The 12,542-nt window shown below is 41.6% G+C and overlaps 1 protein-coding gene across 1 annotated transcript; it reads right to left on the minus strand.

Annotated features, from left to right (window-relative positions):
* Positions 1 to 1,210: 1,210 nt before the first annotated feature.
* tk2 (thymidine kinase 2, mitochondrial) lies at positions 1,211 to 6,680 on the minus strand. Its single transcript, XM_023959970.1, has 10 exons — positions 6,401 to 6,680; positions 3,908 to 3,945; positions 3,735 to 3,809; positions 3,426 to 3,479; positions 3,119 to 3,208; positions 2,962 to 3,035; positions 2,787 to 2,875; positions 2,633 to 2,712; positions 2,423 to 2,491; positions 1,211 to 2,330 (listed from the first exon to the last, which is right to left on the minus strand). Exons 1-10 carry the CDS (start codon positions 6,528 to 6,530, stop codon positions 2,241 to 2,243), a joined length of 789 nt encoding a protein of 262 aa, XP_023815738.1. The 5' UTR covers positions 6,531 to 6,680; the 3' UTR covers positions 1,211 to 2,240.
* Between the last annotated feature and the right edge of the window lie 5,862 nt (positions 6,681 to 12,542).

Raw genomic sequence — 12,542 nt, forward strand, 5'->3', positions numbered from 1 at the left:
TGTCATTTTTAACTCTGTCTTTGCATCTGTTGACACAAAAATAACATAATTTTAATTTATTTGATTATAAATATCATTCAGCCCATAGAAATGCCACTTTTCTGACAGGGGGGTTAGGGGTGTTGGGGGCCACTTGGCAGAGATTGAGCAACAGGACAAAAACAAAAAAGATCTTCAAATGAGAGGTTTGAATCCACCAAACACAAAAAATGGCAAAGGCCTAAATTAAAATGTCCACTTAACAAAAATGTCGCTGAGAGAATCCTATGTTTGTAAAATAAGGTAAGGGTCAACTAATTAGCTTTAGTTTGGGTTATTGTTACGGCTGTGGCCGTATTTGGTTTTGGTTGTTCTGTGTTTTGTGTATTTTCTTTTACACCAGAGTGGGACTTTGTTGTTTTTGTGGATCTTTGTGTGTCTGTCTGATTATTTGCAGGTGTGGTGCATGAAGCTGTGGCCTCCATTTGGACTCAAGCTGATGGAGGCAGCCTTCAGAAGCCCCCTTTGGACCTCCAGACCATGAGAAGGGAGCCTTGCTGCAACACATCTCCATTGCAGCTTGGCGCTTTCTCCACCTGTTTTGTTGTGTTGCACTTAGTGTTGTTTTCTAGTATTTTGTGGTTTTGTGCCTACTCTGTTGGTTTGTAGTCATGTTAAGTGAAGCTGTAGGGGTGAACAGCCATTTTCTTTAGCACTTGTTTTCGTTAGTCACAGGATGTTAGTGTTTTGTCATTGATTTCCCTTTTCTTTCATTTACAGGCAAGATTACATGTTTCAGTTAGGTGGGGGTTTGTTTGTTATTTTGCTTTTCACCCAGAAGCCTTTTTGCTTCACTTTAAGTTATTGGTGGTTGTTTATTTGTAAATAAATGTGTTCATATTTGTCTGGAGACATTTGTTTGGTGCATTTGTTAATTTAAATTTAGTGGCCAAAAACATTTTTTATGTTATGCCCCTCGATGTTCCCCTAAACAACATATGGGGTGTAATAGAAATTTTGAAAAAAAGGCTATTTTCCATTTATCCTAAAAACAAACAGTTCATTTTTATTATTACGATCTACTATGCTATGATTACAAATCAGAAACTTTGTTTTTCTAAAGGATGAAGTATGACTTTGTGGCTGCTGCCGAGTTGGTGATAAATCGACCCGGATGGCTCCTTACGTGTTAAATGTTGCAGACCCCAAGACTAGACCACTCCAACCTGTGACCAGTTAGTTTACTTATTTATTCTAATGTTCCAGGATGTCACTGTCAGTTGTAAAACTCAAAGTTTTCTTTTTTATATGCTTTTCCATAAAGAAAGCATTTTGGAAGCAGCTGTAGGATTTGTCATTTTCCCCACAAAGGTTGGGGAAAAAACTGGGGAACCCCCTGGATCACTTGAACCTGTTGATTGTGAGGATCAGGTTCAGCTGCTGACAGTCCCTGCTTTTCCATGATGCTCAGTGAAACCTTAGAAGTTCTGCTGCTTCCAAACTTTCCCCTCAGCAAACAAATCACAACACAGATTTCTACAAAGTGGAAGGAACAGAAACGCTGCTCCTTCAGAAAACCCAACGGTTGAGCCTGCAGGCTCCGTCATAACAGAAGCAACAAACATATTCATGAACACAAACGGAGGATGAGGGATCGAGCAGAGGAAGATCTGCTATGTTTTCAGTCTAATGCTCTCAGCGTCTCCCTCGATGTTCTAGAGGAACGACACCCTTCAGCTGATGTAGGTGAAGCTCTCCAAAGCATCTTTTAGGTTGAAGTTCTGGAGTTTGGCTGAGTCACTGCAGCACCTCAATGTTTTTCCTCGTTCTGCTGTAGATCAGTAGCATAGATTGTGGTTCTGTGGTATCTCACAGATCATACTGGCAGAACATACAAACCATCGCTTTTATTTAGGATCTTTGTAAAAAATAGTTCGCTTTACTTCCAACTAAAAGCTTCATACAAATCACAGATCCTCCGTTTGGAGGAACCAACTGGAGAAAAACAAAAATGTCTTCAAGAGTTAAAAAAGTTTCTACGTTGTGTGATGTTCAACATCAAAGCCAAACAAGAAAGATCAGGGTCAATGCAGATAACTCTCCTGGAACAAACTCCACTAAAAACGAGGACGGAATGAATGTCAGCGGGAAAAAAGCAGCTGGGAATCTGTCGGAGAGGAAAGTTGATGTCCATGTGATGACAGGTCGAACAGATCCTAGCTCTTCCAGAGAGCGGATCTGTCCACACATCTCCCTGCAGGTCATGAAGGGTGACGCGGGGTCAGGATCTGCTCCCTGTGCTCCTCGTACTGTCGCAGCATTCCCTGCAGGTCGTGGTCTGCAGGGATCACCTGCAGAAACACGGAGATCCTTTTAACCTTCAACCAGGACCATTTCGCCGTCACCATCATCATCATCATCATCGTCAGAGAACCTAGCTCACCAACAGCGGTGCCAGGGTCTGCCTGAGGAGCCAGTCTTCGTACAGCTGATGGATGGACTGCAGGTACTCCTGAGGGTGAGGAGCAGAGAGCGCGCTCCGATGAAGGTGTGCTGCGTCAGCGGTTAAAGGTAAATAATGGACTCTGGCTGCAGACGTTCTGGTTTCTTTGAGGCTTCACTTCTGCACACCAAAGAGAAAGAAGCTGCTAACCAGAGGAATGACCTTCTCCTCCTCTCTGCAGCGCCTCTTCAGCCGCTCATGGCAGGTCTCAGGAGACGTCTGCAGGTAAACTGTAGGCAGAGGTCACGTTACCCATAATGCAACGGCCACAAGGGGTTCTGCTTCATCCCCACACAGTGCTTACCGATTAGATCCACTGGCAGCGAGATGTTTGCTGTGATCCAGTCGAACCACTCGCTCAGAACAGCGTGGTCCACCTCTGGCATCTTCCCACTGCGTGGAAGGTTCATGACGCGGGATAAGAAAACCAGCAGCCAATCAGAAAAGAACCAGACCAATGTTTTCAGCTGCTGCAGTACCTTCTGAAGAGGTTCTCCACAAAGATGTGTTTGGCACTGAAGATGGACCTTTCCATCATCCTGACAGGAGCCAACTGAAACACAAAGATGCTGCTCAGCTCTTCAACCCCCCTCCCTGAATAAATCTGGTTCGTTCTGATTCTGACGCCGGACTCACGCTGGCAGACAGGTGCTGCTTCAACATGGTGAGCTGGACATAGGTCTGCAGAGTGATGGCCCAGCGCTCCGGGTCCTGGTACATGAGTGCCTGCAGACACAGAGCAGGGCTGGTTTAAAGTCGGAGCGACCTCTAGTGGTCAGTCGGTTTCAGACGGATAAAGATGAACGAGACGAGAAGACCCAAGAGAACAGACACTGCTCTGGTGCGCGTCAGACAAACGCCAAACAAACTTCAGATGATGAGCACCATGGAGTGTCAGGCTACACTCGTGCCACAGTCTGACAGTAGCAGTCGTGTTAATTACCAGGGGGTTGTGTCCGCGGACGTTCCTCCAATTGGAAATGGGTTCTGGCAGAACCTGGAAAATAACGGCACGGGTAAGCAACAGTGTTTAGGGGGATTCCTGAGCCTCAGTGAGGTAATCCCACCGGACTATAGAGTCAGTTTACGCGTTTACATATTTAAGAAATGTAGTTAAAACTGTCATGTTATCAGTTTTGTCATTTTTTGCATAAAGTGTGATATGTTTACTTGATCAGACAAAGAAAAGACCATAAAAGAATGGTGACACTTCGGGTCACATGAGCCGGATGCTCCGCTGCACCACTGATACCTCGATGTCACTGATTCTGCTGAAGTACTCCAGACATGTGGTCTTCCCGCTGGCGATGTTCCCCTCAACACAGACCTAGAACAGACAGACGCAGAAAGACCACAGCAGAACATCTTCTGTCAAACACAGAGGACAACAGTGCTGGACGGAGGGCTGAAGAAGGGGGGCCTCACCACAGTCGGGCGGCCCTCTCTGCCGGACACCAGCTTTCCTTGAAGAAAGATAACAGAGATCAGGTTATCCACGGCGCCCCCTGTTGGCCCAATGAAGAGCTGACAAACAGGAAAACAGGAGTTTGAGTGGAGGAGGGAGGGAGGTTTTGTCAGAATGAAAGTGATCTCAGCTTAAGAAGAAAACCTCAGAGTCAGCTGCTGATTACTGAGCCCCTCCTCAGTCCGAGAGAAAGAGGAGGCTGATGAAGAGGCTGCAAAGGTGATCCTCAATCACTGAATTCAACTTGACTTTAGTGTCCACTAAAGTCCCCCTCCAATCATCTTTTGATCTATTTTAAAAGTTTTCTCAGTGCTCTTTTAATTGTGATTGTCATTTTCAGCTAAATAAAAAACTGTCGTTTTCTAAGACATTGTTTCTGCATAGCGACAGGAATTCATATAAAAACTCATCCTCCTCTCCCTCCCTCTCACTCATGGTGCAGAAAAGAGTTAAACATAACATGACAAACAACTGGGAAATACACAGTAAAACACAACTAAAGTAAACACATTTGGACAAAAACCCACACTTAAACCCAATTCCGTCCAGACAGGCAAAGAGAAAGGTATCCCACAATTCCTTGCGGTGCCGATCTAACAGCAGCACCAAAGTTACACCTACTTAATTGAATTAATTTAAGTGAAAGTAAAATAAATGTCTGATAACACGTGTTATTTTTAAACTGACTTAACTAAAAAATGATTTATCTTAACTATAGCAAATAATTAAGTTAGATCAAAGTAAAAAGGTTTATTTTTCCAACATCCATATGTGGTCTTATCACCCTCTCACGTTGGAAAAAGTATCATCTGAGCTTCTTCATCCACTAAATAATCTTCAAATGGACACGCCATGCTGCTTCACCTCTCTGTAAACAAACTAACCTTCAACTAAACCTGCTCCAGACCAGGTTATGTTCAGAGCATGAGTTGCTATGGCAACTTGACATACCCTGAAACATACCTCTGTTTTTGGAACCGAAAGCTAAGGTTATCAACTTATTTAGCCTCAAACTTACCGTGGGAGCTAGCATAACCTGCTTTCTGGAATACTCCCCTGGATATTTGTGTTGTGGTAGAGCATTAGGGGTGAACTGCCATTTTGTTTGTGACTGTTTTATCCTGTTGGTTGAGGTTCAGTGAGACAGGTGAGACTTTGTCATTTATTTTTACTTTGTTTCCTTGAAGGTCAGATAGAGCATTTGACATTTGAGTTCGGTTTTGTTCATTACTTTGGCCTGGGTTCACCCTGAAGTTAGATGCTCCTTTTTCTTTCCTTTTGTCATATTTACATTTGGGACAATAAACCCTATTATTTGTACAGACATTGGTTTTGGCAGCTTTATTATATTTGGTGATCTTTGAGGGCTTACATTTTTGCAATTTGGGTCATTTTCTTCTTCTTTATGTTATGCCCCACACCCCTAGACATAGGGTGCATTACAGAGCCAGATTCCAGCTCAGATGAAGACAACAAAGGCATATATGGAGCTAGTCGTCTACAAATGAAGGCATCAGAATGGAGTAGGAGCTTGTTGCCCTCCGCCTGTAGCACTTACGTCACTGCAACTTACTTCTTCAAGCTGCATTTTTTTCGTCAACAATGAAGAAATACCCAGAAATGCAATTTCAAGATTAGTTTTCTCTTTTAAAATGTCCTCCATCATGAGAAAAATGCTACAAGATCATGTACAATGTAACACCAAAATCACAACTTTCCTTCTTTAAATCAATGCGTCAGAATGGGCAGATGAAGCCACATGAACAAGAAAAAACACAGTCATGACAGTTTAGATCCAATAATAACTTTAACCGTTTGACCTTTGATCGGAATATGCAGGTTCAATTTCCGCTTGCCTCTGGTGGAAGGTTGGCACCAGTGTTCGGCAGCGGACCACCATCACTGTGTGAATGGGAGTGTGACTGTAAGGCGCTTTGGGCCTTCCAGGAAAGTAGAAAGGTGCTATACGTTTACCATCAGGTGAGTTTTCTTTAGGGCTTTCAGGTCCATAATCCGTCTTCAAAGTGTGTCGACCATCGAGCCATCAACACTCTGGAATTATAACCCTTTATATCCAACCATAGCCTTTGTGTGCGTAGGAGTGTGTTTTTGTGTGTGAATAGTGATTCTCCACGTTTCCATCCAATATGTGATTTGATTGTTTTAATGTAGCAAGAGATGAAGAAGGCAAAAAACAGCCTTGTGGCTTAAGGTTTCTGATGGAACTAAACCTAACCGGATGTAATAAGATAGTCTTCACATAACAGAAGACTCGGATTGTAAAGTCCTAATTGTCAACCTCTGGGTGGTCACGTGACATTCGGCATCCAGCAGTTGGGCTTGAAACATTGTCACGTGACACTTCCGCCACAAAAGATCAGTGGAGCGTTGTCACCGGAACGCCTGCCGGCAGCAGAGTTTCTTTGTACATCCAAACAGCGCGCGCTTCTCACCTGCTGTAGCCATCTGCCGCGTGCCCCCGCGCGCTCTGCTTTTAGTCCCGACCGGTGTCCTCGCGGTGATCCTCCGCGCGGCGGGTATCAGGCAGCGGATGAGGCTCGCGCTCACAGAACCCGCCGACATTCCTGCTCCCGCAGCCCTTCCTCGTGCTCTGCTCAACTGCCACGCTGCACAAAAGCGCCGCTGCGTGGCGAGGAGCGCCACCTCAGACAGAACCAATGAGGTATATCACTAGAGGAGACATCACGTGTTTCCTCATGGGAGGATTGCACCGCCATCTTGGTGAGGTCAAGTTACTGCTGCAGTGCATGCATGTGAACTCTTTTTTTGCAAAATGCCAGTTCATTGTGCGAGTTTCAACTGCCAAAATCAGAGTCCGCATAGGAGGAAGGCAGAACATTTCACAGGTAAGAACTATAATTTTTTCTTTTACTGCTGGAGGGGCTTTATTAATAGAACACATGTTGACATGCATGATGCTGCAGGGCTATTATTATTATCAACATGCTGCATGATGTACGTATAATTTGCTGTCGACATAAATGTAAACTTTACTTAGTTAAACCTATAAACAGTATACTAGAACTATTATAGTAATATATATTTATAAATTTCTGACTCCGTGACTGAACTTTTCTTTCAGGTTTCCAATGGATTCAGACTTAAGGAAAAAGTGGTCCTTAGCAATAAAAACAGCAAACCTAGATGGATCACTGTGGTACCAACTAGTAATACAGTCTGGCTATGTTCAAAAGATTTTGGGGAAACAGATTTTGATAAGACTGGCCAGACTGTTGGCTTGAAACCCGGTGTAGGTACCGGATGTTCTCGGGTTGCCGGATGTTCTCGGGGTCCTTCAGGGTCCTTCAAATGAGTTATATCAGTAGAGGAGACATCACGTGGTTCCTCATGGGAGGAGAGCACCGCCATCTTGGTGAGGTCAAGTTTTGAAGACCAAACCACTTTTATAACATATAATAAAGAGCTCTGTTTTTGCTTTCAATCACTTCATTATATGAAAAAGAAGAATGGCTTGAAATTGCTTAGTTTTGTTCAGAAATACAAACTTCACGAGTACCCCTAACTACTTAGATTTTTTCTATGTTCCTTTATTTTATTTTACTTATGTTTTTATTTATTTGTGTGTTATGTTCATTGTTTCTTTTTTTCCCCTCTATTCTTTATTTTCTATGTCAATATTTTATATTTGGCAATGGTGACTGATCTTCGAGGCAATATTGATTACATCGTTATTGTTCGTTGTTAACGTTAATGTCATTGTTAATGTATGATACCGCAATTGTCAATAATAAAGTTTTTAAAAAAACTTAGCGACGTTAACTCATTGGTTGTGGCAACTTACAGCCAATCAAATAGTGTGACGTCATCATTGGTCGAAGGACCCCGAAGGACCCCGAGAACATCCGGCAACCCGAGAACATCCGGTACCCACACCGGCACCATACCATCTGTGGTACACAAACTGATCACTCACAGGAATCAGTGGGGAAATCAATTGTTTTTCTTTTGTTTTTTGTTTCTTTTTAAAGGGGAAAATCTGTCGTTGACTTTTGGACTTATTGTTGACTTATTATTATCATTTATTATTATTGGCGTATCATTGATTTATTGTTATCATTTAGTATTATTATTGACTTATTATTGATTTATCGTTATTATTTATTATTGCTTCATCATTATTATTATTGACTTATTTATATATTGTTATTTATTATTATTATTGACTTATTATTGATTTATTGTTATTATTATTGATTCATCATTATTATTGTTATTGACTTATTTATATATTATTTCTTATTATTATTATTGACTTATTGTTATCATTTAATACTATCATTGACTTACTATTGATTTATTATTATTATTATTATTGATTCATCATTATTATTATTATTGACTTATTGTTTATATATTGTAATCATTTAATAGTGTTGACTTATTATTTATATATTGTTATTATTTATTATAATAATTGAGGTATTGTTGGGCTTTTCTAAGCAATTTAAATTACATGTCAAAGACGTCTAAAACTTTGAAATGTTTAAAAATTATTTTCAAAGATTCTTTGTAATTTTTATTTATTTATTTATAAGAAGTCCTGCAACAATGCATTTTTCATTAAAGTTTGAGCTTATACGGCTGACTGTTTCTCTTATTTAACAGCAACAAATGATGTGTATATATATGTATAAAATTATATACATATATTATATATTTATTTAAATGTATAAGTATATAGAAATACAAATATATATAAATTATATAAAAGCTACTTAGATGCCACCAAAGGCTATAGAAATCATTGTCATGTGGGCATTGTCGACCTCACCAAGATGGCGTCGCGCTCCGCCACCGTCGGCCAGGCTTCTAAAGCGGGCGTGTCTCCTCTAGTGATATAACTCATTGGACAGAACCGTCACCTGACTGACGTCCAGCTGCGTCCAACTACCTCCGCTCATTACGTCAGCAGGTCAACAGGGTTGAATAATGGGCGATTCGATTGTAGTCTGGTGTTATTTAATGATAGAACGTTTCAGCAAAACATACCTGAACAACTCACTTCAAATCAAACATAATCATAAAAAACTTTCTTTAGATTTGGTGTCAGATTCTGTAAACACTCGTAATTAACTTATATTAAGTTATGACTATTAAAAAAGGAAAAAAGCATGCTCCTAATGCTTTGTGGTTGGCTCCTAAAAGAGCCACCATGTATCAATGACAGAAATCTCTCAGAGGGCTTCGCTGGAAAAGTTTGTGGCAGCAACCCTTGAGCAACTCCTCTTTGGTGGTGTAGGTACAATATCCATTCCTCTGCAACAAGCCGAACACTTATTGTACCTACAGTGGCAACAACCTCACTCGCTGCAGGTTCCTGTGGTGCAGAAAACCTTGATACCTCAATCGTGACAAAAGAATAAAAAAGTCCTCTGGAAGACAACGGACCTAAGAAAAAACGTTTTTACTTTAATTTCAGGGTTTGGTGAGCTAATGGAGAAATGCTGCAGCGGAAGTGTTCTATTTGGATGGTAGAGCACTATGAGGTCTTTGATATAGGATGGGGTCATACCATGTAAGGCCTTATAGGTTAGCAGGAGGATTTTGAACTTGATTCTAGAATCAACTGGGAGCCAGTGAAGTGAAGCTAACACAGGAGTGATGTGATCTCTTCTGCTAGTTCCTGCTAGCAATCTAGCTGCTGCGTTCTGAACAAGCTGGAGACTTCTGAAGGAACTCTTAGGACACGCTGCTAACAAAGAGTTACAGTAATCCAGTCCAGACGCAACAAATTCATGGATGAGTTTTTCTGCATCACTTACATTTTCATGTATTTTGGAACCTTTAAATGGTCTCTTCCCACTCTCCCCACAGAGTATCAGTCAATCTTTCATGCAAGATTTAGCATTTGGAACTAAAATCTGGGGTTAATTATTTCTCAAAAAGAAAAGTGTGCATTAAGATAAAATTGTACACAAATTGATACTTTGTGATCAGCGTTGCAAAAAATCTGAGCACATTTGGCCATACATTTGACAAGTCTGTTTTGAATACAACTTTTCTTTGTGTTGAATAAGAATTTCTCCTGCTAGATTGTATTCATATTTCTTTGCAAAGTTGTGCACACATTTTGCACAACCTTGTCAGTATGCATAGGTTTCCTTTTGACAGATATCGTAGCCCATACAAAACAAAGGTATGGCTCAGAAAAGGGCGAATGTACGGTAGAAGTTTTCCTGATCGACAGCAGAGAAGAGGTGCGTTGTTCATCAAGCCCTGCAGGACATTTTTCTGTAAAGTCAGCCACTGCAGTGAGAGCAACAGTCTTCTTTAAAGAAGGAAAGGTCGTGTTACCATCAAAGACTCATTTAAATTCCGATTTCTTTTATTGTTGCATGCACAGCTTTCACTGACACACAAAATTGTTTTCAGAAACAACCCAAACAATGTGTAGACACAAAAAAAAGACATCCTTTTGACACAGCAGTGGAAGTCAGAAGTGAGATGAGCAGCAAGGTGTCGTCCTCCACATAACAGCTACTTTTCACTCTGTGGGAGCAAAGACATGTTTTGAGAGAGCCAAGGGCAGCACCTTCAGCTCAAGGGAGTCAGATTAGATCAAATTCTTTCTGTCACGTCATGCAGCTGTTTTGTCTTGCTGGTTGTGTCCTTGACTGTCTCTACTGGTCCAGATGGTGGACACTTCAGACCCGTCTCCCCTCCATTCGGGCAGAGAGTCGCTCCAGATTGGTATCCACTTCCCGCACAAGTTCAAGGGTTGCAGACACGCTGCTCAGTTGGACAAGCGAAGCACAGTGCTTTTGATCAGCCTGTGAAACTTTGTCACTGAGGGTCCGTACTTCCCGAAGTATCTCTCCATAGAGCTCCAGCCGCTCGCCTCTCGCCGTTTTCTGCTCCCAGACAGCTCGATAAATCAGAAAGCCTCCGATTCCAATCGTGAGGACTCCCATGATGAGAAATCCGAACAGATACACATCTTCAACGTCTTCCACTGACAGGTGTGACAGACACACCAGCCTCCACTTGCCCCATGGATCGTTGGTGTATCCAGCTGCATAGGTTCCGTCTGGGCAGGGGGGGTCCATTGTCCTGTTTCTTAGCGTTGAGAAGATTTTGTCAATCGAATTCAAAGACCAGCTCATCGAATCCATTTTCAGAGTATGAAATGCAGAAGGGAGCTTGAGAATGACAAAGTGCAGGCTCAGAAGAGGAGACAGGGCAAAGGCTTGGGGGGGGGGGGGGGGGGGGGGGGGGGGTGACAGAGGAGGAGAGACAGGAAAACGTCTCTAACCTCAGCAAGTAGAGGAAGGACGTGGAACTACATGTAACTTTGACAGTCATGGGTAAAATGATGAGAAGGTATGATTCACGCTTTGAAGGTGAGACTGTAGAATGTGGTTAATGGATGCAGATTCAACAAAACAAAAGGGGGAGGAGTCATTCAGGAAAAGTTTAAGCAAACTCTATAGTGAGCAAAGACTCCTCTGCAGACGGGACAGGTTTACCTGGTCCAATAACCAACCAGTCTGATGGTGCTGGAGAAACGTGCAGAAGAATTTGTTGCACCTTTTGAAAGGTGAAAACCTGAACATGACACAAGGTTCACGTGCAGAGGTGTTTATAGCTCATGAAAGAAGATTCCAGAAACGTTTTAAGATGGATAGCTCTATGATTAAGGTCACCTGTGGAACAACACTGCCTTTGTACTATGGAGAGAACAGAGAGCAACCTTCATGTTGGCAGATTAAAGTTTAGGCGATCCAAAGAAGATCAGGGAAAACGCCACATGCGACCTTTTGTTATAGTTTGGAGAACCCGCGTTGGCTGATTAATCGTGCGGACATAAAGAAAGTTCAGAAATGTGGTAAACTTACGGTCACGCCAGGTGAGGCAAGACAGGAAAATGAGGAAGAACTAAAGGACGTCAATAGCAAGAATCCAAATATTCATGTTTTTAGGTTGTTTTTGTTATGATTTCATGTAAAAATGAATCAACTGGAGGCAGAATTAGGAAAAAAATTGCCCTTTCTGTAAATCTGCTCCCTTTTTAGTAAATCTGTCCTTGTTTTCTCAGCAGGTTTGAATTTGACTTTCCAGTTGGTTCAGACTACAGGTGACTGACTGAAACCCCTCGTCTCACTGGGGCGTTTTTCAGCAAGAAAACAGAAGCTGCTAGTTTATGATTCAAAATCGGACATTTCATAGAAGGCATGGAAACGCCAAAAGCAGAGAGCACAGATTGATTAGAAATCAATACAGGAAGTCCTTAAAATAAAAATGGTTGTTTTTATCTGATGTTTTTATTATGTTGTGACTTTCTCTCTGTTTTTTTTCATATCATTTTTTTTAAACAGTACCTACAGTTTGTTTTGTAAAATAATGGAATCATTTGGTTGGTAGATTTTTTTTATCTACCAGTCAACTTGGTTGTTGAGTCAAAAATTAGATTTTGGTCTCTGGGTTTGTGACTTCAAACTTGGAAGTTCAAACCAAACACGTCAAATCCGTATCAAGTCTGTTGCTACCAAAAAAGATCTGCAGAGTGAGTTCTAGTAATTCTCTTTATGAGATGCTCAAGCTAGCGGTAGCTCA

The sequence above is a fragment of the Oryzias latipes genome, chromosome 1 (genome assembly GCF_002234675.1).
Source record: "Oryzias latipes chromosome 1, ASM223467v1".
Taxonomy (NCBI): domain Eukaryota; kingdom Metazoa; phylum Chordata; class Actinopteri; order Beloniformes; family Adrianichthyidae; genus Oryzias; species Oryzias latipes.

What these genes read in the sequence shown, in the direction of transcription:
- tk2 (XM_023959970.1), bottom strand. Translation starts at nt 6,530, where the DNA reads ATGTCGGCGGGTTCTGTGAGCGCGAGCCTCATCCGCTGCCTGATACCC. An exon ending in GCTGCCAGTGGATCTAATCG is followed by an intron (nt 2,713 to 2,786) that starts GTAAGCACTGTG and finishes CTCTGCCTACAG; the next exon opens with TTTACCTGCAGACGTCTCCT. An exon ending in AGACCCTGGCACCGCTGTTG is followed by an intron (nt 2,331 to 2,422) that starts GTGAGCTAGGTT and finishes GTGTTTCTGCAG; the next exon opens with GTGATCCCTGCAGACCACGA.